The 25,895-nt window shown below is 42.3% G+C and overlaps 1 protein-coding gene across 4 annotated transcripts in view; it reads right to left on the reverse strand.

The window, feature by feature from the left end:
• The window catches only part of LOC133368586 (tetraspanin-15-like), a 138,189-nt gene that overhangs the window by 33,539 nt on the left and 78,755 nt on the right, over positions 1-25,895 (reverse strand). For 3 of the 4 annotated variants that reach the window (XM_061593004.1, XM_061593002.1, XM_061593001.1), the window contains 3 exons: positions 24,097-24,210; positions 7,843-7,896; positions 4,073-4,189 (listed from right to left, as the gene is read on the reverse strand). In XM_061593004.1, the coding sequence (XP_061448988.1) occupies positions 4,073-4,189; positions 7,843-7,896; positions 24,097-24,210 (285 nt within the window). The remainder of the gene's footprint in view (positions 1-4,072; positions 4,190-7,842; positions 7,897-24,096; positions 24,211-25,895) is intronic. The other variant, XM_061593003.1, reaches the window with a different exon arrangement.

Here is a 25,895-nt window from a genome sequence, read left to right on the forward strand (position 1 = left end):
GACAGTAAGAGCATCACTTAGCTTCTGCAAATGAAGCCCCTCTGAGCATTCCATCCTCAAAGCTCTATAACGGCCACCTTGGTAACAGCATTTGTATGTTGGCAGCTGATGAAGGCGGAAGCTGAAACGTTTTGTTAATATAATAATAATAAAATTATAATAATAATAAAATTTTATTTAGCAGACGCCCATCTGTCTGACCGAACGGACACTCCGGGCGACTTACAATATAAAATACAATCTACTCATATACATAATCATCACATTATTAATATCATAACATCTCATCTGAAGACCATCTTACATTAATACAATGTAAAACCTAACCCACCCCAGAGATCCCATAGGCCTGCCTGAAGAGCCAGGTCTTCAAGGCTCGGCGAAAAGTCAACAGGGAGGGGGCATGCCGAAGGTCAAAGGGAAGTAAGTTCCAGAGGGTGGGGGCCACGATCGAAAAGGCCCTCTCCCTGGTCCGCACCAACCTAGCTGTCTTAGTCGGTGGGACCGAGAGAAGGTCCTGTGAGGCTGATCTTGTTTGGCGGCATATTTGGTGATACTGGAGGCGCTCCTTCAGATACACTGGGCCGGAACCGTATAGAGTTTTAAAGGTTAAAACCAACACCTTGAATTGGGCCCGGTATACAACTGGCAACCAGTGTAATTCAATCAACACTGGGGTGATATGATCGCGGCGGCGGGTCTGCATTATTAAGCGTGCCGCCGCGTTTTGTACCAGCTGGAGCTTCCGGACCGTCTTCAAGGGTAACCCCACGTAGAGCGCATTACAGTAGTCTAATCGAGAGGAGATCAGGGCATGTATCACTCGTGGGAGCAGATGTATGGGAAGATAGGGTCGCAGCCTCTGTACTAGATGAAGTTGGTACCAAGCTGCCCGGCTCACTGCAGAAACCTGAGCCTCCATAGACAGCTGGGAGTCCAAGATGACCCCGAGACTGCGGACCTGGTCCTTCAGGGGCAAACTCACCCCATTAAGTATCAGGTCAAATAATATAATAATATAATAAAAACCTCTGTTTGGTTAATCACAATTACGTTCATATATATATATTTTAGGTGATTAACGGAATCCTTATAGGGATCCAGAGCAAGCTTGAATGAAGTTCTGTTTGTTGCTTTCAAAACTATATATATGTATATATATATATATAAATTTCTGGAATGTACATTTTAATCTAAATGATAGCAACAGCCTTTGCAATCACTAGTTAAATCTCAATGAACCACTAATAACAGTTAAGAATTGCAATTTTTATTAGTTAATACTATTTTGTTTCTCTTCCATTTCTTTTTGATTACAGCCAAGAAAAAAAATTAAGATGAAAATGTAGCAATTTCTGTCCTATCCAATGATTTCCGGCATTCAACATAATTCCTTAAATTGCTTCTAACATGCAGCCACTTCTTGTGTGGAACGTGGCAACTGTTTTGTAATGCATGTGGCAGAAGCATCAAGTACATGGGAGATTCAGGGAAATTATTGCTCAGTGCGTAAATACTGCAAGACCAATACTCACATACTAGGGCAGCCTTTCCCAACCAGTGTGCCTCCAGATGTTGTTGGACCACAACTCCCATCAGCCTCAGCTAGCATTGCCAATGGTCAGGAAGATGGGAGTTGTGGTCCAGCAACATCTAGAGGCACACTGGTTGGAAAGGCTGCACTAGGGGCTAGAAGTGAGCCTCACTGAATTAAGTGGCACTTACTTCTGAGTGTGCTATAAGGGCCTCAGCAGGAGAGCGCTTGCTTTGCATACAGAAGGGCCCAAGTTCAGTCCCTTTTAGACCAGGTGCAGGGAACCCTTTTCAGTCAAAGTGCTGCAAATTCAGCAACCTTCAGGGACCCACATGCCAGTGGTGGATGTGGCCACAGAGGTCAAAGTAAGTGGGACAATGGATGTGACTCTTCAGCAGGCTACATTCCGGCCATACTAACGTTTGGGGTTTCTACACCCTCAACTCCATACAGACTAGGGTTGCCAGGTTCTTGGCCTGATCCTGATCCTGTATCTTTAGGAGAAGAGAAAGTCAGCCAAGTGCAGGTGTTCTTGCAACCCTGTAATGGGAAAAACCACAAGGTGGAATTCTCCCTTCCCCCTGCACAACTTTTAAAGATACAGAAGACCTCTTAGAGGCTACAACCAAGAGGTCTTCTGTATCTTTAAAAGTTGTGCAGGGGGAAGGGAGAATTCCACCTTGTGGTTTTTCCCATTACAGGGTTGCAAGAACACCTGCACTTGGCTGACTTCTCCTAAAGATACAGGATCAGTCTCAGGCCATGAACCTGGCAACCCTAATACAGACCTCTTTCCATCCCTTATCCAAGCTACCAAGAAGCATCATCACAGCTCAAGGCCATGGTCCACCCAGGCAAAAGCCCTCAAGGAGGGCAGGCTGGTGAGGGTGTGGCCTGAGGAGAGGGGGTGCGGTCTGGAGAGAATACTGAGGGCCCCATTAGGACTTCTGATGTGAGGTTTCTCACCATAGTGGAGACAGTGTTAATCAAGATGGGCACCTCAGAGGACCTGATATAAGGCAGCTTCTGAGTTGTGCCTGAAAAGGCTAATTAGGAAATACTCTGAAAATGTTAAAAATCAAGACGAAGAAGAGGCTGGTGGGACAAAGTTCAAAGACTATTCTCAGTGTTTATGTGGGTTTGAAAAGGCTTCTCTTGCTTCCCCAGAGATGAAGAGACAGCAGTGTCAAGATGTGTAACAAACTGGAAACACAACTGAAAACTAATGAGATATGACATGGATCTTACTAATGGAAAATTAATCATAAGTGGCCGTTGAACAGTAACGAGAAGGACTATTTGGTGTGTGATTGAATCATTTTATGATATTTGCACAGCAGTAAGATAAACTATCTGTGTTGATCAATGAACTATGTAACTTTAGAAGAGGTTTTACTTATAGATAGGAAGCTCAGAATCCAGGAAACGCTGTGCCCATTTTCTATTTTGGAGAAACAGTGTAATCTCACAATGTACAAATGGAAAGAAAAAAATAATGGGTGAAATAGGTAATTAAAGGGGTCATCGGAACAGGAAGTGGTAATTAGAGGATATTCAAGGGGCAATTAACAGGCCCCTTATCAGTAATCCTCCCTCCACCCTCAACAGGAAGAAATAAAACAGAAAATCGGCATTGAGCAGGGGTTGGACTTGATGGCCTTATAGACCCCTTCCAACTCTACAATTCTATGATTCTAACTGCAACAGAAAGCTTTTGATTAAAAGCACAGAAGACCTGCAAACCTCAATGGTGCTTTGCCCGCCTACACATGATAGGCTGGAGTGGTATCACATTTCATTGCAATCCACTCACAGTGCCACAGATCAGGTCAAAAAAACATGGAAGGTCAAAACAGAAAACTCTGTGGCAATTTGTCAGTGTTTATTTTATTTTATTTTATTTATCTATTTCATTTATACTCCACCTCCTTTTTCATGATAGAAACCCAAGGCGGCTTACATATGGTTCCCATGCGGTCTCCCATCCAGGCACTGACCAGACCTGACCCTGCTTAGCTTCAGCAGGGAGCTGGCCTCATGTGCCTTCGGACCATAGCCTGGGACCAATGTTGACATCTGGATTCTCTGAAAAGTGAGGTAAGGATGGCAACTCCAGAGGAACTACTACCAGCATCTAGTAGTTAATGAAAAAGGTCATACTAAGCTCCTATTGGGAGGAACGGTGGGATATAAATCTAATAAATAAATAAATAAATTTGACAACTGTTTGTTATAGGTATCATTTTTGTCAGAAATGGCCATCCTCAATTGTCTTATGGGACAGCTAAGTTAGATATCTTGTGAATGCTGTTTTTTGGTCAATATTTTCAATATGCTGTTGAATATTTGAATTTTGAATATTCAATACACTATCAATATTTGTAAATATTTTGATTAACTTTGGGTATATTTTTAAAAAATATATAGTTGGAATGCAGTTTTACAGTGATCTAAAATAAAGAAGCAATGTCTTCACCACTGTTTTGGGGGAAAACACCACATTTGAATAGTCATCAGAGAGCACAGCTGTTCACATACCTGTGGAACCAGCAAAGAGCAAACAATTCCGAAAGTTGCTTCAAAATTGTCTTTAAGCCACAAGCCCACCGCATGGATACAACCACGGACATGGATAGTGTCCACCAGCTGCAGTCGCTACAAACAGAACAAACAACATTAAAGGCAATATTTTGAGCCTGATTCTCCCTCTCAAGTAACTGGAGTCTAGAACTCCTCCAGCTCTCCTTGCAGGTTACATGAAACTGATAGGGGTCTCACAGGACTACCGAGATCCAATGGCACTGAAGTATTATCAGACTGATTCCGATATAACATGTTGGGGACAATATGCGTTTGAGTATCAGTTGCTGCAAAATGCAGGAGAGGAGCGTGCTCTTGCGCTCAGGTCCCGCTAGTAGGCTTCCCATTGCAGCATCTGGTTGGCCACTGTGAGAAGAGGATGCTGGACTAGATGGACACTGGCCTCATTCAGCTGCAGGGCTCTTCTTACGTAATCACAATTTCATGAGCCATTTCATCAGACTACTCCCCTTGCTTCCAGCTGGGTGTCATTACAAGTTTCTGTGGGGTGGGGCAGAGGGATTTCCTCGTATGGGACAAAGTTTGTAACAGAATTCTAATCTTGGTAACAGCGGCGTCACTAGCGGGAGTGTGTGTGGGGGTGCGAACCTCTGGTGCATGCCCTCCCAGGGGCATGGACAGGGGTGGCTGGTTTGCGCGCATGCGCGCATACTCACGACACACTCCAGGCTGACGGTGGAAGGCCCGTCCAGGCTTCACTGCCAGCGAGCGGGCGCCTGTTTTCAGCGCGCACCGGACCGGGTGCTGGGGGGCCCTTGGCGAGCTATCAAATCTTGTGCTGAGCACGCGTGTGCGTGCAAGGCCAGCCACCCCTGTCCATGCCCCTGGGAGGGTGTGCGCCGGAGGGGCACCCAGCCGGAGAAGCAGGCCTGGGAATGCCGGCACGCCTCCCTTGCCCCGCCGACGCTGCTCCCAGTCTCGCATGCCTCCGAGGAGGAGTTGGCTGCTCCGACCGACCCGGAGCACTTCTCTGCTGGGCAACGGCGTGGGGCAGCCCTGGGTGTCACCCCCCTCATGGTGTCACCAGGTGCGATCCGCACCCCCCGCACCCCGGTAGTGACGCCCCTGCTTGGTAACCACACACACACAAACTCCAAGAGTATTTCTTCTGTTTTTTTTCATACTAACAGGATACATAGGTGCTCCTGTGGAATAATCATGTGTGGTCTGCAAGTCTTCCCTAAATGGCACCCTTGATTTCTGTTTGCAAATGGCCCACAGGTTACTTCCATACTAGTTGCTATCTCTAGAACTGACACCCTTCACACAGTTAGAAGTTACTGCCAGACTGTTCCATTCCAGAATCTTCCATTGCTCCCCATCTGTTTCAAGACCGCTGTAAGTTTTGTGGAAGGAAATTACCTGAGCAGCAGCCACGTAGAGGAAGGAGTACTGTTATTGCAATCCAGCTTCAGGAATGCTCCATCTGAATACCGGGAGGGAATTCAAAAGATCAATGAGAACTGAACTATGGAGCAGGCCGAGGTAAGCATTACCTTTGTTGTAGAAAATTGTGTTTGGGGTTCTTGGAATATGGCTCTCTTTTTAAGAGAGGGAACTGCCTGAGGAAGCCTAAGGTGGCCTTCACCAGCCTGGCACCCTCCAGATGTTTTGGACTACAACTCCCATTAGCCACAGCCAGCATAGCTGTACGATTTATTTATTTAATTTAATTTATATACCGCCCTAAGCCCGAAGGCTCTCTGGGCGGTGTACATAAAAGATAAAAGCAGGCACAATATATAAATACAATAAATATAATAACTCAAATAATGATGCTGGGATTGAGGATAGCACAGCTTTGCTGGCTGGGGCTGATGGGAATTGTAGTCTGACACATCTGGAGGGCACCAGGTTGGGGAAGGTTGGCCTAAAGTAGGGACAAAACCAGAACTAGAAAAGGTCCTCAAATGCAAAGATGTATCACTGAACACCAAAGTCAGGATCATTCAGATAATGGTATTCCTGATTTCTCTGTATGGATGTGAAAGTTGGACAGTGAAAAAAGTGGGTAAGAGAAAAATCAACTCATTTGAAATGTGGTTTCAGAGAAGAGCTTTGCAGATACCATGGACCATGAAAAAGACAAGTTAGGTGACCTTCCTCGTTCAACAAGCGTTTTAAGTTGAGACCTCATCCCAGTCTGCGTCTGTGCTGAAATTGCTTTTTAAGATGGTTTTAAACCTTTTTTTTATGTTAACTTTTTTTTTAAAAAAAAGATGTTTTGAAAGCTTTAAAAAAATGTTTTAAAGATGTTTTGTTTTAATGTATTTTAAAGTGTTGATATGATGTTTTAAAGTGTTTTTAGTGCTTTTGTTTGCTGCCCTGGGCTCCTGCTGGGAGGAAGGGAGGGATATAAATAAAATAATATAATTAATAATAAATAAAAACATAAATAAAACCCTATCTTCTATCTTTCACTGCAGTGTTTGTTGAAGCAGAACATCAGCAAAAGGTAACAAGTAAGAGGAATCACATTTATTTTTACGTTCAGGGAGGTCTGCATGGATACTGCTTGCATTCTATGCATTTAATATGGCACGTACAAAGTAGGGGTGATCGTGAAAATGTGGTTTCTACTTTGTCCAGCATCCTTCAACTTAAAAGCATCTCCGAAATGAATGATATGCCAGTGAAAACAAAACAAAATAGGCTCTTTTGTCACAAGACTCCTGCTAAGAGGTCTTGTACTCTAATTCTGTTTGCATTTAAAGTATCAGTTTGTTTAAAATGTTCGGCTTTCATTCTTATCCTTAAAAATAAAATAAAATAATTGACTTAATTCTCCCCATCATTAAATGGCATGGTTGCCTCTGTATGCTCTAGTTAGCTTGTAACATCCAGAGCAACCTTCCTCAATCTGGAGCCCTCCAGATATTTTGTACTGCACTTCTCATCAGTCCCTGTGGTTCAGTGTATTGAGAGTCCCATTTCAGACTCAAGAGCAGCACAATGTGAGAAAGGCAGTTTTGATCTACAGATAACTCACAACAGCACCCTGATGCAGCTCCGGTTCATGTCAATTACCCTTGGGCAGGGGAAGAGCTTGGCAGCTGGATCAGACCAAAGGTCCATCTAGTCTAGCATCCGGTAATCTTAGTGCCCAGCCAGATGCCCCAGTGTGAATCTCAGAAGCAGGACATGAGTTCAACAGCCTTGTGAGGCCCAGCGACTGGCACTTGCCTCCTACTGGAGGTAGTACAGCCATCACGACTAATAGCCATGGGTAGCCTTTGTTGTTGTTGTTGTTATGTGCCTTCAAGTCGATTACGACTTATGGCGACCCTATGAATCAGCAACCTCCAAGAGCATCTGTCATGAACCACCCTGCTCATATCTTGTAAGTTGGGTAGCCTTATTCTCCACAAATTTGTCTGATCTCCTTTTAAAGCCATCCAAGTCAGAGGCCATCACCGCATCTTGTGGTAATAAACTCCATAGCTTCACTATGTGCTGCGTGAAGTCTTTTGTCTGTCCTGAACCTCCCACCATTCAGCTTCCCTGGATGACCCCGTTGGTTTCTACTACTGTGAGAGAGGGAGACAATGTCTCCATGCCTAGTTTCACACACCTCTTTGATGTCCCCCTCCCCTTACTAATCACCCCTTCCTCCACCCTCACCTGCCCTGAGAGGCACCGCCTCCCCCACTTGTGTCGGCTACCTAATGCCCAGTTCAGCCCTCAGGCACTTTACCAATGTTTGTTACCTCTTTATTTAGAGCCTTGAATCCGCACAGGGTGTTAATGACTTCTCCTGGGGCCTGTTAAGAGAGGAAGCATAAGGAGCAGAGTTGTTTCCAGCTTAATAAAAGTGCAGGGGGTGGTGAGGGGAGTCTGGTGTTGTATTTTAAAGCTCCAAGAGAGATAAAAAAAAATAGGACTCTCTGTCTTAGACTTTCCACCACACTACGAAAAAAGACTGTTGAATCAACAAACCAAGTCATAAAGGAGTTTAATAAAGCCAACCCACTGAGCCTCCATGGCTTTTGAACTCAAGTCTCTGGGGAGTGAGAACTCAGGAGGAGGTTTGCATTGAAAACACCACATACTTTTAAGATTTCTGGATGTGTCCTTTAGATTTATTCAGGCTTTTCCTTCCTAGCACTTCAGATTTTTTTTCGTGGTTGTCAGAGTAGCATATACGTTATACCTGGAAAACAAAATAGGCATAATTGCCCAACATTTGGCAAATTTGCAAGCAGTGTTAAGGGTGCGGTAAGGGGAAAAAAAGCAGGCTCAAGGCTTGTAGGAGGCTCAAGGAGTGTACACGGGGAAAGGTTTCATTTTCCAGCCATGTCCCCCTTTGCTATCCACTTCTGATATGTTGCCTCCATTCCAAGAGAATCTGGAAGAGGTGCAAAGAAGAGGACCCAAAATGATGAGAGGAATGTTTTCTTCTTCTTAAATGTATGTGGTGTTTTCAATGCAGAGATTAAAGGATCTTGGGAAGTTCCGCTTAAAAAGGAAGAAAATAAAGCGGCAATACATTTCAGACTGCTGGCATGAGAACAGAGCAGCTTCCAAGAACATGTAAGCTGGCTACCACTGCCATAAGTTGCTGTTACTATTAACAAATGTATATCCTACCTTTCTGCCTTTGAAAGCAGCTACCACAATAAGTAACACATTAAAACTGCAGACCTTCCTCTTTCAACAAGCCTTTTAAGTAGAGATCTTATCCCAGTCTATGTCTCTGCTTTTAAATACATTTTTAAAGATTTGTTTTTTAAAAAAGGTTTTTAAGATTTTTTTTAGTGTTTTTTTAGTGCCGGGGGGCATAACAACAACAACAACAAATCATCCAATAAAAGGAATATCAACAAAATCACTCCCAATTCATCATTGTACATGTCAAATACTTTACAATAAAAGCCAGGTCTTAGGAGCTGTAACCTGCAGCAGACCATCAATGAAGGGGCCAGGTGGGTCTTCTTTGGGAGTGTCTGCCATAACTGGGGTGAGATTATAAAAAAGCCCCCTGCCACCCATTGTATCTCAGGTGGCAGGGGGATGCATAGATAGAGCTCTGATGCTGATCTAACAGTGCAAACCTATCTATGTCTACTCAGAAGTAAGTCCAACTAAATTCAATAAGGCTTACTCCCAGGTAAGCGGGGTTAGAACTGCAATCTAAGTCAGCATTCCTCAACCTGGTGTTTTGGTCTACAACTTCCTAATGTACCATTTGGAGGGTGCCAGGTTGGGGAAGGCTGACCGATGTAGCTAGGTAGGTGATGAGTTGTGATGACCCATGAATGATCCATTGGCTGATTGTAGATAGCCAGGTACTAGACCAAATAAAGAAGTCTGACTAAATCAGTCATATACAGAGAACAACTACAAACCAAAATAATGTTGAAATATTAGGGTTATTCCGTAGTGATCAATGTAACATTTGTAAGCTTCTTTACATACTTTGTGTTTTGGTTAACATTATTTGAACTCCAATTAACATTAAGCTATTTGTTTGCTAACTGGATTGATTTCCATACAAAAGTAAATCATGAAATATGCCATAGGTAGTTTACATATTTTCTTTTATAGTGTTTTAAAAGATATGACCAATGTAACGGTTTTGCAACCTGAAGAATTTCTATGTAACCTTGACTATTGTGTTTTCTAAAACTATGAATTAAAAAATAAATTCCATCAGCAGCAACATACATAAACAGCTAATGTTTCATGGGCAAGTGTCAAACATGTGGTAATGTTTACTGGAAACTGTGGAAAAAGGATTTCCTGGCAAATGACCTGTGACCAATGTAACATGACCAATGTAACATGTGACAATTCAATGACAGACATTCACAAAGAAATGCCTCCAGAAGCAAGACCTTGTGCATATGTCACTTTACTATGCATTCACAAGTTGCAGGTCAACATCAAGTCCATGTAGGAAGATGTAAAGCCCATGGAAATTCACACTTTGCTGTGGCAACACCCTAATCATTTGTTTCTTTGCAATCCAACATTAATCATCATTTGCAGGGAAGACAAATGGCACAAAAGTCCCCTATTTTAAGAACAAGATTTAATATTAATGATAATCAAACACATTTTCACAACAAATTTTTGCCAGAAAATTTCTTTTCAATTGCAATCTCAAACTCAACAATAACAAAGTTACCAATTGACACCAGTACCTCAATGGCTGTTTCTGCTTCTGTGCTTTCTTGTAGGATAATCACATTTCCCATGAGGGCATTATTCCCTGTTTTTGTGGTATTTATTTTAAATTATGTGAAAAATTTGTGTTCAAGACTGCCTTAAACCTTCTACAGAGTTGTACTGTTCCTTGCTGCAAGGCAAGAGACCTTCAACTAAGCTCTATAACTGAAGATTGGGGAAAAACCAGAGAAATTCTGAGTCATCTTACATGCTATGATTCTGGTTGTTTTACTCATGTGTAAAATGCCATTTTGAAAACCTGTTGCCAGATAATGAAACCTTGGCAAAGTATCTTTAAAACTGATATACAATGTGTTAAGTATATATGAAAATTAAAAATGGGCCTATAAATTGACATATTCATGGGATAATCCATTAGATTTAAAATATTAGGGATGCCTGTTTTTACATAGAAATTGTGTATGTGTGTGTGTGTGTGAGAGAGAGCATGTTCTCTCTCCTCCATGCCTTCAAGGCAGACTTAGTTTTCATTTTCAGACATTGTCATTCTGCTATCAAAAGGTTTCCAAAATTAATAATTTTTGAGTTTACATAATTCTCTGTTCTTTTTGACCCTTGTGTTGTATATCCAGAACATAAGTACTGGAAACTGGAAACCCAAGCCGGCACGGCTTGCCTCCAAAAGGCAAACAGATGGAGGGTTCACATTCAGTCGATTTCCTTCGTCAGCTAAACTCATTTGTAGTAGAGTCAAACAGAAATGTCAGTCTTCCTGATAGCAAAATTGAGTTTTGAAGAAGAAAGATGTCTAGAGGTGATTTTTTTACTGGCCACCATAAAACATGATTGAAATGCTCTTGGGAGAAATTAATATACGTGAAGTGGCTGCAAATTCCTATATGAGTTACATTTTTGGCAAATAGTCCCTGTCAGTTGGAGGTAAATAAGGGAAGTATAGATCCCAAGGCCAAAATGAAAGCTATTACATTAAAGTTGTATTCTAGGAGGGGAAAGTCCAGGCCTTGGTTCAGGGTAATTGTTACTCTGGCAGCTGCTGTTAACTGACAGGGTTTATTTACCACATTCATGGATGATATTAAACACCAAAGGTATTTTTTGGCTGATGAAGGAGGTGGGAGACAGCAACACTATAGAGGCTTATAAAATTATGAAGTGTGTGGAAGAGTAGATACTTTCTTTTCCTTGTCTCTAAAGATGGGGGAGAAATTCAATTTAGTGCACATTTAAATTCGAATCTATCAAATTTGCATGTATGAGAACTGAAACACAGCCATCCTCTGAAATTTGCACTTACGTAATTTTGAGATGCAGACCTCTAAACAATGTTTACAAAAATGCATATATTAGGGTAAAGTGTGCATAGAATATATTAGTGAAAATAACACACAAAATGAATGTATTAGGTGAAATTGCTTGCAAAAACTGCATACAAAAATGTCTTTATTAGGAGAGATGTGCATTCAAATGCTGATAAACTTCCATGAGGATTTTTTTAAAAAATAAATAAATCACAAATTGCAGCAGAATTGTGGAGAACTGAATTTAAGACTGAAAAAAAAGAAACGGAGTGAACTGAAATTAACTGATTCTTCCATCCTTACTGGTCTCATACTGGAATGCTCAACAGATGAGTAGGGGGTGATTGGGGCAGGCAGGGGGGCACAAGAAGGGGTCAGGTGAGCAGTTAAGTGTGAGAAGATGTATAGACAGGAAACATGAAAAGACTCTGGAGGCATGCTTGGCAAATCAGTGACAGAGCTGGAAATAATTGCATCCCACAGAGTTGGCTCACATTGCGATGATGAAGCTGTTGTGGCAAGAGGGCAGAAGAGGCACTCAAAACCAGCAACTTATCTGGTGGGAAGCTTGGGGAGGGGGATGGAAACCCTACAGACCACAGCAGTATTTCCTCCGCAACCCTTAAGTCTATGCTGGTGCTGTACTAGATACCCTGGAAGACAAAACTGGGAGAAACCAATTCCACCTTCTTCACCTCCCAAGTCTTGGTGACACAGACCAGCTCAGCCTCCTCATCCATGATCAAATTGTGGATCACTTACATGGCTGGCCAAAGAGATTTCTGGAGCAAAACACAAGATGGCACTCCCTCCCTTTTGATTTACAAAAGCTGACCAGATTGGCAACTGAATCGTAGTTCAACACCAGTGACAGGCCCAAGGCAAAGGGCACAAGGTAGGCCATAGTCAGCTCAGTCGCCCAGCATGGTGCTGCTGTCCCTTCCTCCCACAAGCATCTGCCATCTGAGGTGGCCTCTTCTCTCTGACTAATGATAGGATTAATGTATTATTATATACTGACTGGGCACCTCAACACCTGAGGGTAAGTTGACATACTCAGAATACTGTGGTTGAGGGAGGGACTGGAAGGTGGAACAGGCTTTAAATTCTGGGTCCCCCTTGTCCCCAACTGTCCTGACCTCCCTCTCCACCATATCACCCGCTGCTTATCACTACTGTTGTGGTAGCTCTGTCCATCTCCCCTCCCCAGTATTCTCCACACTCAAGCACATAACACAAAACTAATCAAGCCGTTAAAAGAGAGAATATAAGAGATGTTATCAATATTTATCTTTTTAAAATATCTCAACCCAACTGAACAAAGTGATCCAATCTCCTCTGTGAGCTCCAATTCTCACTCAAACACTTGTAGCAGCCTCTCTCACCTCTCAGCAGAGAGCTACAAAGGATGCTCATTCAAACTCAGCTGGATGGAAAATACAGGTCAGCATCTCCTGCTGCTCTGATGATCTGGCTGATGCACCTGTGGATGGCTGCGGTGCCTGGGGCCCTGGCGACATCCACTCCAGAAACAGCAACACAAGGGCCTGAGGGTAGATGTTTTGGGTGTATGTGTGCATGCGCGTGCATGCCCCTCACTTAGACTCTGATGTGAACATGGTGCTTGGGCTCTCTCCGCTGCCCAACTGACAACTGCAGCATGTAGACCTTCAGCACGTACACTGTGCATTCTTGATTCTATGAATGCACTTGCGATGGATTGTTCACAAAATATTCTAAGGAGCTGGTTTCGTATCTGATATGACTAGCACATATATTTCTGTAGCAAGACACGCGCCCCAGGCTTCTGGTTTCATGCCAGATGATAACGCTTCCAGTTCCATTATGTTCCACAGACATAGTACAATAGCAATACCAACAAATGTGGATTTCCCCCTTATAACACAGGGCACCAGGTATCATTCCCCAGGACACCAGATGCATAGGAAACCCAATAGCCTGCTAAGATTAGTTTCTTACTAACAGCAGAGATGCTGCCGCTTTGGTTTTAAATTCCAAATGATTATGTTCTTTTTCATAGTAAATCTCACTGCTCCAGAAAATTCTGCTTGATAGCAAATATGATATATATGTAACATAACAGCCAGTGTGGTTTAAGTATTGGACTGGGACCTGGGAGACCAGGATTCAAATCCCTGCTTTGCTTTGAAGCTCACTGAGTGACTTTGAGGCAGTCACAGTCTCTCAGCCTAACCGACCTCTAGGATGGGCAAGAATTTCAATTCAGTTCACATTTCAAGCTGAATCTATTGAATTCACACTTTCCAAAACAACATGAGAACCAAAACATAGCCATCCTTTGCACTTATTCGAATTTTGTGATGCAATTTGCCAACCAATGTTTACAAAAATGCATATATTAGGGGAAAAGTGCATAAAAACAAGTATGAGTGAAATAATGTGCAAAAATACATTATATGATGAGAAATGGCTTGATAAAACGTGTATGTTAGTTAAAACTGCATACAACAATGTGTTGCCGCCCTGGGCTCCTACTGGCAGGAAGGGCGGGATATAAATAAATAAATAGGAGAAATTCACACTGAAATGCTGGAGACTTTTCATGAGGGTTTTTGCAAATTACTGCAGAAATGTGGAGAACCGAAGACTGGAAAAATGAGAAATTGAAAGAATAAGAATTTACAGATATTTTCATCCCTACCTACCTCACAGGGTTGTGGTGAGGATAAAATGAGGAGTAAGAGAACCATGTATGCCACCTTGATTTCCTTGGAAGAAACGTACAATATAAATGTCATAAATAATTAAGGCGTCGGAGATTGAATTTGTTCAACATGGCGTCTTTTTTGCATGAATGTAGGTTGTCCTCAAGTATTGTTTGATCAGCAATCTTCTAAATTGCATCTGCTAATGATGCTTTGTTCACCCGGTGGAAACTCTGGAGGACTGGAACAAGGCTATACATATAACGCAAAAGACTTACTTTCTTCTACCTATGTCTGGACATTCTTTGCTAGCGATCACTGCCAAGTGTTGGAACGTGAAGGTTTGGTCAATATGCACTTCCTTGCCATCAATTTGCACCGCTTTCTTTGACTCCATAGTCATAGGTCTCTTCTTTAAAAAGATGCAGTTATTGGCTGATTTCCCAGTCATGTCCCACAGTATTCATGAATCAGTATCCTTGGCCACACCCACACTTGCTGTTTCCCCAGTTTCAATGTTACATAACTCATGTTCTGGTTTTAGCATCATAAGGACGGTCTGTGCATCAGATGCATCTTTTGTTCATGTGCAAAGTATGAGGTCTCAACATGCTGTTCACTTCTGGAGTTTGCACAGACTCACTTAGGCCTTGCCACTGACACTCATTCATATCACATCCTCATACTAAGCCTCCAGTTGCTTTCATGTATATGACAGCCTGTTCAATTACTAAACCAGGCTCTAGGCCCTCCCCCCAAAGGTCATTTCTTTTTTCTGCAAAAGAGGCCCTCTTGAAATCTGGAGATCAGGTTCTCTTTTTGAAGGTCAGGCATATTCTGGAGATGTACACTAACTGAGCTGGCATATAGAACATGTCCAGCTATAATTGAGTATGGAAACTGATCTTCTAATGTTTTCAGGTGCAAATACCAATTGCTGGGTCTTTTTGTCCTAATCCTAATCCTAATGATGCACCTCAGAATAAGGACCATGCCCATATATCGATACCGTAACATTTCTGTTCTACTGTTCAGTTGCAGTTTGTTTTGCTAAATGTAATTTAAGAATCTTAGATGTGATTGTCTGCACTGGAAATATACTGTTGTAAATAACACCTGCCTCTTTCTCTTATACTCCTTCCTACCCAGGTAGGAGAGCCAATGGCTAGCCCAGTGGTAGAAGCCAGACCAAAGTCTGCAAGGCTCTTCATTGAGAGGCTGCAGTTAAGCGTGTCACCACATTGTCAACAGTTCCTGATACTTGCTTCTTACTGGCACAACTAGCATAGTTGCATTATACACTTTAGCTAGAAACACAATTAATCGCACACCCAATTTAAAGCAACAAATACTAAGTTGATCAAAAGTATACTTTTAGATTTTACTACACCCACCCACACAACATATTAACATCCATCCTCCAAAATGGTCACCTTGGTTGCTCTACCTACAGGAATAAATCACTTGGGGTTTCCATTTAATATTAGTATCTACATTTTAAAACCAAAGCAAAACAAGACATAATATGCAGTTTCATGAATTCATCTCCCAAAGCCCCCTTTGACCCCAACAACTCAGTGTTCTAGAGGTCTTGTTCTGATGTGTTTTGAATATGTTGTACAGCTCATTCAGAAAAGTATTTTTGTACAAGAAATATTTGCTTTAATTTCATTTTATTGCCCTGGACTATTGTGTCAAGGCCTAGTTCTGCTGTAGGGGGTCTGATCTACAGCCAATCAATTTCAGAACAAGAGATTCACCAACCAGCTATTACTGCAAGCCCACTGAGTAGATACTTTCCATTTGTTGGAGATCTCAGAAGACAAAGAGAAAAATGCTTGAATGTGTTACGCATGGCTTGTTTCTTCCAAGTAGTAATCCCCACTGTAAGAATGATGCCTTTAGGTGTTTGTGTCACATTAAGTAGTGAAGTCCCATACCAATAACTCCCTATTCCTAAATGAAGGACACTCCAGGAAACAGACTAAGCAGAACTAACACAGTTATAAAGGTGTCCTCCCTGTGCTTCCCTCTCAGCGGTACTCTGCAGTCATTCAGAAAGTGAACAGGCATAGCAGAAATGCTCAGGGGATTTGCTTCCCACAAACAGTTTTTTCTCTTTCCTATTCCTTCCTCATTCAAATTTCTTGAATCAATAATGTTACTGGCAAAGGGAAATCTTTCCCCTCCAAGGACATCAGCAGCTACCTCTGGAATCGTCAAAGAAGCTCAAGCAGACAGACAAGGAATGCATACCTATTTTGGGTATTCAAATAGTTTTAAAGTCTGGGATTCTGAACAAACAATTAAACCCACATTTTGTGGCTAGAAACTCTACAACTGGGTACCTGGAATACATTTTGAAAACTGGAACTGTTCATATGTATGTTTAATGTGCATGATTTAAATCTGGTTGGAAAAAATATTTTACTTATTTATTAACATTATTTGTATACTGTCTTTCATTTAAAATAAATACCAAAGCAGTTTACAGGGCAACAAAAGAGCAACAAATGACAATGAAAATCCTATCAGTAAAACATCAATCATAAATGTAGTAGCAGGTTTCAACAGTCAGGAAAAGGGTTGGGTTAAGAGATATGGCTTGATTGCTGGCAGAAGCATCCAACAGTTGGTGACCACTTGATCTCTGAGGAAGATCATCCCAAAAGGTAGGTGCCACCATCAAGAAAGACCTTCTCTGTACCACTTTGGACAATCTGCAGGCCATGGTACAGTTCAACAGGGAATCTGCAGATCGCAATGGCTTTAAACGTTTGCGCCGTCTTGAGAACTAAGTTAGCAGCAGCAGAAAGGGAGCATTGGCATCAATAAGACAAAGCATCGGGAAGAGACACAATCATAGACCTTTCCTCTCTTCTTCTCCTAGAATACATTCTTAGCCCACATGGTAATTAACTGGGGGAAGAACCACAGCTCAGTGGCAGAGCATCTGCCTTGCATGCCGAAGGTCCCAAGTTCAAATCCCTGGTGTCTCCAGGTAGGACTGGGAGAGAGTCCTATTTGAAACCCTGGAGAGCCACTGCCGGTCAGTGCAGACAGTACTGAGCTAAATGGACCAGTGGTCTGATTCAGTATGAGGCAGTTTTGTAATTAATTATTAATTTCTATCCCTCCTAAATGAGCCCAAAATGATAAAACACAATGAAATGAGACATCTTGTTGAAGATATGTCAACCATTCTTAAAAGGGCTGGCAACAAGGATGCAGGCAAAAGGTCTTAATTCATCAGTTTTTAAGTGTGTGATTCCAGACGTTTAGCCTTGTTCAAGGATGATTCGGTTTCAGCGGGTGGGAATGCAGGTGAAAGAATATTGGCTTGTCAAACTGATTGTACCAGATACCTAAGACTTGTTTGCAAATTATGCATCTAAAAAAAATAATTTGCTGAAGTCCCCCAGGTTATCATATACTGTATTTCCCATGTGACCAATGGCTTTGAATGTTATCCATCCCAGAGCTGGTGAATACATTTCTGTTGTTAGCAAGTGAGAATTCTATTAAATGTGCTAAAATATCCCACACTCCCTCCTCCAGATAAAGCCAGAGGTCATAATCGTCTCCTGATTCTCTTTGTTGATGATTTATTCATGCACATTTCTGATGTTTTATGGATATTGATCAGCATGCAAAGGTGTCAGGAGGGCTTGACAGTACCTCCACTGAGCAATATCCAATGATGATTTTTTTTTTTTTAGGGTGGCGGGAAGAAAATAGCATTCTATCATGAAAGCACCATGTACCAGCATGTCAGGCACAGGTTGATCATCCTAGGGACTGAGAACTAGTGCAGAGAGTTAGCTGAAGGAGGAGCATTCTCCCTGCCAAACTCTCTCTCTCACTAAAGAGAAATCTGGGTACCTTTTGGCTGCAAAGTGGATGGTGCCACTGTGCACCTTCAATTCAAGAGAGATCCTAGACATTTCAGTGATGACTCCTGAACCACAACAGTGGGACTGAGCAGCTTGATCTCACTCCAAAAAAAGATAGTACTTGAAATGGACGAATCACGCTCTTATTTTCTGGTCTGAGCCAATTTATCATGTCTTGATTCATTATTCCACCCCATTTCCACAATAAAACTTAAAAAATCCCACACTGTACAAAAATAGTACTTAAACACATATTTTGTCAAAAAATATGTATTTAAATACATGTTTTATTTCAATGTACACATTCTTAAATGAATGTCATCCTAAAATACACATTTTAAATGCATTTTGGTACTTTTTTGAGCTGAAAACTGTATCATGAAATTCGGAGAAGCAGGAAATCCAATCTTCTAGTCTGTAAGAGAGGCGTGATCAGTGTGCTCAGATGTGTGAGCCAGCACACAGAAGATCCAGAAAGATGGCCAGGATGAGCCAGCACTCATGCCTCTCTGGAACCCCATCCCAAAGCTGCCTCTCTCTTCTCCACTGGCCATTCAACAGGACCCATTCTACTGCCCCCTTTGAACCCAGAAAGTGGCAGCCCCTGCATCAAAAGAGGGGTTAATTTTCAACTGAACATTTAAATTCAGCCGTCCACTATGACTCTGAGCTTCCTTTTCTGGTTAGTCACTTCCACTTCAGTGCAACAGTGTGCATGCATGATTGGCCATGTGTGGCAACATCCACCCCCAACAGGGAACGAGCTTGCTTTCTAAGCTGTACTTATTCACCATTCATAAAGCACCTATGCTACTTTTAAAATTTCATTAAAATGACTCTCCTCCTCTGCTGGATAACCATCAGGCAGAAGTTGCTCACACACACACATCATTTTCAAGACCACATCATTTTCAGCTCTCAGACTGACTTAAAGCAACTACCTCTTGCTTAGGAAGCAATAAATAAATTCTTCAAAGAAGCCAGCAGGACTTTCCATTTAGTTCCCAAGAACGATGCACTAAAGCATTAGTGCTGATTGGAAGCAAGGCAGGGAAATGGCATTTCTGCACCAGAAAAAGTTTACCAATACTGTGCATCCCTGAGTGACTTCCTAGTGAATGGAGTGTTTTCATACAGGCTATCCCAGGAGTTAGTTCTAAGCTCAGCACTTCATGCAGCTGACAAAGTGGACTCTGGAAATAAGGTTCTAAATTCTACATTAGTAAATCCAATCAGGGCCCATGTATAACATGCAAATTCTGGCCTATGCATTAACGTTCATTGGATACATCTCCCTGGTTCTATTAGCTCAACTCTATTACCAAAAACCAGAAATTCCAAATTATAACTGAAACAAATACACTGGTTTATTAAAGGTGCAAAGTTTGTAAGAATTGAAAAACCGTAATACAGTAATAAATGATGGAACCAAATAAAATATCAACAACTAAAAGTTACAGTGGTAATTTTGCATAAACTTAAATGGCATTATGGAACTGACAGAAAACAAAACAAAGATAATACATTACAGCAACTTAAATAAACTTGGAAAATATCTTAAAGTGCTATGATATATATATTTGCATGAAGTAACAGAATGAATAATATATTTTCCTCCTAGACGCCTTCCAGCCTACTACTTGTATATAAGTTTCCTAAGATATTAGAATAAAGAAAGACATAGTTACCTAGGAGTAGGTAGGCCTGAAGCCTTCAGCTTGGCAAAGCATGCCAGAGCAGAGCCGATAGCAGCAAGAAAAGAAGAAAAAGTAATCCAAAGGCAATTCCTCACCCATAAGAAAAAGCTCTGTTTCTAAAATACATTCCTTTATATTACCCAGCAAACTTGGGTCAGGAGGTTGGAATTATCCAATAACTGAATATGAATTTTAATAATTGTGGGTGTAGCCTCAAAATATGCAGACCATGAATTACCACAATCTGTCTGGAAGGGGATAAAAGAAGTACCTGGCTGAGACCCTTGCATCAGTGATTTTCCAAGCAGTGCCCTTGCACAGTGTCAGCTCAACATACATTGGTATTATTCTTTCGCTTCAACATTGTTTTGGCTATCTAGCAACTTTGTACCAATTTCTTATCAGAAGTTCTTCTCTGGCAGAAGAAAGTGCAATGTTCACAAAACTGCAAGCAGCCTTCAACCAAAATGACACACAAAGCATGGCTTCACTCTGGCTGCTCTGTTCTGTGCATCCACTTCAAACCTGACTGCTATATGCAAGTGGATAGGGTCCAGCAATGATTAACAGACCCTAGTCCATGAAAGCTTATGCCATAATAAGTGTGTCAGTCAGTAAAGGTGTTACAAGACTCTTGGTTCTTTCTGCTGCGAGACTATCCAGCTATCAGGCTGGAAGGAGTCTGTCAATGCCAGTGAATGAAATCATAGCAATAACTGACATTTAAGAAAGCAGACCTGGCTAATTATTCAAAGAGCACGTTAGAGTGAAGCACCCACTGTCTCCAGATTCTGGAGAAGCAACTTCTTGGTTCCTTTTTAAGCCTTTTAATTTTGGTCCTCCCTGATGGAGAAGCAATTGACACAGCCCCACAGAAAACAATGCATGTAAGGATGATCAGGAGCCTGGAAACAAAGCCCTATGAGGAGAGACTGAAAGAACTGGACATGTTTAGCCTGGAGAAGACAAGACTGAGGGGATATGATAGCACTCTTCAAGTACATGAAAGGTTGTCACACAGAGTACTAGAATATGTGTGGTTCAACTCCAACTTGTGGGTTGAGGCTGCATGGGGTTAAAAAGGGTAGCTAGAGAGGAGACCTTCTGGTTGCTAGCCTATACCTGTCCTTTGATCTCCTGCTGTCTCTCCCTTCCTGCTAGACTGATATGCAGAGGATGTTGATCACAGTTCCTTCCCTCCTTCTTTACTTCTTCTTTCTCTTGTGAGGGAGAGCAGACATATTCCTTTGTCCCTCCCTCTCCTCCAAGCATGAGGGCAGACACTGGGCTCAGTGTCTGCAGCTCCAACTTAGCTAGTTAGTTACATATATAGGACTCTTTCCTATCAAGTATGTACTTCCAGAATAAAGTAGTTATTTCTTATTTTAAAGCTTAAAGTCTCTGTCTGACTAATTTGCAGGGAAGGTATAATCTTTAGCAAGGATTCAAACACACACACATAAGCTCGCTCAGAACTCTCCGTTCCCAGCATTGCGACTCTCCGACACAGAGTGTCGATCATCCCAGAGTGCAGGACACGGAATCATGGGCTCAAGCTGCAGGGAGCCAGATTTCGGCTGAATATCAGGAAAAACCTCCTGACTGTTACAGCGGTATGACAATGGAACCATTTACCTAGGGAGGTGGTGGGCTCTCCAACACTGGAGGTATTCAAGAGGCAGCCGGACAGCCATACCAGTTGGGTATGCTTTAAGCTGAATTCCTGCATTGAGCAGGGTGTTGGACCAATGGCCTTATAGGCCCCTTCCAACTCTACAATTTTATAGCTCAGTATCAGGCTAGCCCCAATAGTGAGCTTCTCCTGCTTTTTCTGCTGCTCTTAGAGGCCTCTTAAGTCCCAATTAGGAGTGGGGAGCATTTCTTTCTGGTTTCATAGCAACAGTAATTAATTGTCCTTAGCAACGTTGGTGCCTGGTAAAGCCTTAGACAGCTGCCGCCATGTTTTGCTTACTAACTGCCTTTGTAGGTGTCCAATTTACTTTTAAAAAAAAGAAAGCTAAGAGCCTTGGACCCCCCTGTCAGTGGACCTGGCATGCCAGGGATTAAATCACTCAGCTACAGACCCTCATCGCAAACCAACAGGAGCAAGAGTGCAGTTCACAGCTGGAGACCAGCTGGACCACCCACAAGGCCAGCAACAATCATAAAGATCATTTTGGAAACAGAAACCCCCACCTAAATCTGGAAGGAGGAGGTTCCTTCTTCCAATCTCTTTCCATTACACCTCTGCCAAAAGGTCTTGATGAACTGTACACAACAATTGTGTAGCAGGGAATCATGTGCACCTGGAGAGTTGCACATGGAGGGTATTAACAATGTGATTTAAAACCTCAGCAACACCTTCCCTTGTGAGCCTTTCATGCATCAGCTTGGCACCCCACAGCACTCTGAACCATCAAGACTAAAAACCAAGGAAATTCAAAAGCAATGGCAAAATTATGCTGGCTCCCACAGGGAGGTGACAAACACTGCACCTTTTGAAACACTCATATTTTCAAGGTTTTAGTATTGCTAACCCCCATGTTGGCACTTGATCTTAATTACAAGCCCATGGAGTTTTAGCCTGCACTGGAAACACCATAATCTTGGAGACACAGCAGTCCACTGATTCACTGATCACTTCAACTAACACCAGCAATAACAAGAAGGTTGTATTGTCTTAGGCGTACAGTGCCACATCAGATTTTCATTAGATGCAATGAAGTTTACATATTTGGGAGCAAACAGCAAAGAAAAAAAGATATTTGCAGCCACATACAAGTGACCTTAAAAAACAAACAATATTAATCCTAATGGGTATTGTAGATTCATGAATGGAAAAAACACACACCAACTGAACACAGGGAGGAAAGCACAATAGTTCTGTGCTTTGAGGAACAACTTAAAAGCTATTTCTGACTGGACTGTATAAAATATTGAATGTATTTCAGAAAGGTACTGGGAAACTTTTCAAGTAATACCCAGGCTAGGGGACACCAATTATGATTAACATTGTTGGTTAAAAAACAACAGGCAAGCCTGTCTTTACATTTTTCTTGTCTCTGTGGCCAGAAGTAGTAAGAGTGTTTTAAAAACAAATAGCTAATGAATTCATGACAGATAACAACATCAACAGGTGTCTAGCTCCAATAATCCCTTTGACAGAAACTTCTGTCTCCCCCGCTCCAACATATATCCTGCCTTGCCCTCAAGGTGCCCAAGGACAGTAATATATTTAAAACAATGTCTAAAAACAGCAGATAAAAGCAACCAAGAATCAACAGCCATTCAAGGAGAAAGACTGAAACGCTTAAAACAATGAAATGTCATTAAAAGTTTGTGTGGATTACAAATAGTTCATATATATCAGCTTACTGTGCACCCCAAAAGTCATCAAACCAAGGATTTGGAATTATTTTCAGGAGGGCTTAGTGGCATGTGATGCATAAGGTGGAAATAACATAGATACTGGATATGGATGGATGGATCAGGCAGCGACAGAGAAAGGGTAAAACTATAAAATGCTTTGAAAATACCTCAGATAGCATGAGATGGGTTGAGTTTGGGGAGATCAGAGTTACCTCCTTCAACATCTGTTGCTGGCTAATAATAGCAGTAGGACAAGGAACAGGATGGATTCTATTCTTTGTAAAAAGGTGATTAATTTTGGAAAATATTTCTCCCCATGAAATGTGAAAGATAAGTTATGGGGGTGGAGGGTCGAAGATAACCTGAACTGTACAAAACTATTTGTTTAGACGCCAGTCTTATTGAGACAGCCCACATTCACCAAACACACTTGACAAAGATGCAGCTTATTATAATTATGATCATAACTGTTTGACTTCATTGCCTGACACACACACGCTTGTGGCCCTACTCACTTCACGCATCAACCCTGCACCCACCTCTTGGCAGCCAAGCAAATTGCTGTGCAGTGACTTAGGCAAATATATCATAACAATGTCTTTCTTGTCACCCATATCAGATTGGTATCAGATTGATGTTTATGGGCCTTTTGTAGGAGATGTGCATTGCTGGGACAGTGGCCCTCCTCCTCATGGGCACTGTATCTGAGCCCAGAGCTTTAGCCTGAAATGAAGCAATGCAACAAAGCCACTGAGCCACACCAGGAGGAGTGTTTGGCCCCTGCTAACCTTCAGCACCAAGTTACTCCACTGCAGGGACCACTTAACAACTCCCCCCCTTTAACTGTTCATGCTCCTTTCATCTCACCTTCTTGATGCAGCACGTGTAGGGCACCCCACAGGCCAGAGGACCACTACTGTTGCATGAATGGTATGGATTCACATGCCAGTCTCTGAATTCATCACTGCCACAGCAGGAAAACTGCAAAAAAGGAAGGAGAAACACTTGATAAGGACATATGAAGAGCTCTGGTGGCTCAGACCAAACCAGATGTCAACCACTGGGAAGCAGGACATGAGTGCAGCAGTGCTCTCCTGACTCATGTGCACACTGTTTTACATCTCAAAAACAGGAGGATCCAAACATGAGGGTCTGACGTGAAGGGAGGCCTACTTCCCTGTATTCTACCTCCATGATCAGAAGCAGCAGGTCTCTGGCATGCCCCAGTTGCCGGGGAGTATGATAACGCCACGGCTATTTCCCTGACAACCTGCTTGTAGTCTTCCCACCTGCATCTGGTTAGCTGCTGTTGCAATCAGGATGCTGGACTAGAAAAGCCTTTAGTCTGATCTTGCAAGGCTGTTCTGGTGCGTGTGCAAGATCATTCTCAAATGCCCCCAGCCCCATGGCCATTTCGTAGCATCTTCTCACTCCAGTTCCGGAGCTGGCTCTTCTACTAGCGCTGGGTGGACAGTGACAGATTAATATGCTGAAAATTCTTAGAACATCCCAAGGATTACTAGGGCTGTCTTAGTTACTTCCTCAAGCACCCCAAATTGGCTGATCTCTGCAGTTACCTATTTTATCATCCCGCAGACAGCCAAAGAATGAAAGAGGTTTTCTGTCTCTTTGTCATGAGTTTGAGAAGAATGATATGAGAGAGACTGCAGTGTACTCTGTGAAAACCCAGTCTTGCAAAATGAAAGCAGAGTTTGGTAAGACACCCCAAGGACTGCTAGAGGCAGACAGGAAAAGGCCAGGCTACGCAGTTGGGTTGGAAATACTGGAAAAGCAGAACTTTCTGCTTCACACACTTTCAACAACTAACCTGCCTGCACTCTACCTAACTTCATTGCTCCCCTGGGTACTGTGCAGGTGTCATATCAAGGGCTGATTAGTGGAAAAGGATGTTACAAGAGCATAAATTATTTCCTGCTCATACACAAGGTGACAGAAATGGAAGTTCATTCACAGAAAGCAGGGAGATCAAGGGCTTGTTCATACGGGAGCGGAAAGATGTAGTAAACATGCAGCTTTTCCCATCGCAATAGATTTGCAAGGTTCACACTTGCTACCTTCAAATCCGCTGTTTTCCATTCACACTGGTCAGCATTCCTCTGGGAAGGATTGGTGTCGCTGTTTTGTGCCCCTGCCCTCAAATTTACATGTTTTTACTTTCTAACAGTGAATTGTGCAACTTTTTTTTTCATGTTGCAAGCCGCCTTGAGCAGACTGCTATGGAAAGGCGGCATACAAATAAACAGTGATGATGATGATGATGTTTACTTCCTCCGGTGTATCACTATTGCTAACTGAGAAGGGGAAGGGTTTTTTGTCAGTGTTTCTTGTCAGTTGCACAACTCTCTTTGCTGAAAACAGACAGCTTCAGGTGCAATAGACACAATACTGATTAGAGGTGGGGAGATAGTTTTCTTTCACTGTTTCTTCTTGTCTATGGCATGCTTCTCCCTGTTGAAGCTCAGAGGGTGGGAGTGCAATTGACAAGAAACTGATTAGAGCGGGGGTGGGGTGGGGTGGGGTGGGGAGGCTGTAGCAAACTCCAGCATAGGAGAGGGAGGCGGAAGTGGCTGGTTAAGCCGCCAGAAACAAAATGGAATTCATGGAGAGTTTAGTGGGCGGAGAAAGGGGAGTATCTGAAAGAGAGG

This window comes from Rhineura floridana, chromosome 12 (assembly GCF_030035675.1).
Source record: "Rhineura floridana isolate rRhiFlo1 chromosome 12, rRhiFlo1.hap2, whole genome shotgun sequence".
Lineage (NCBI taxonomy): Eukaryota > Metazoa > Chordata > Lepidosauria > Squamata > Rhineuridae > Rhineura > Rhineura floridana.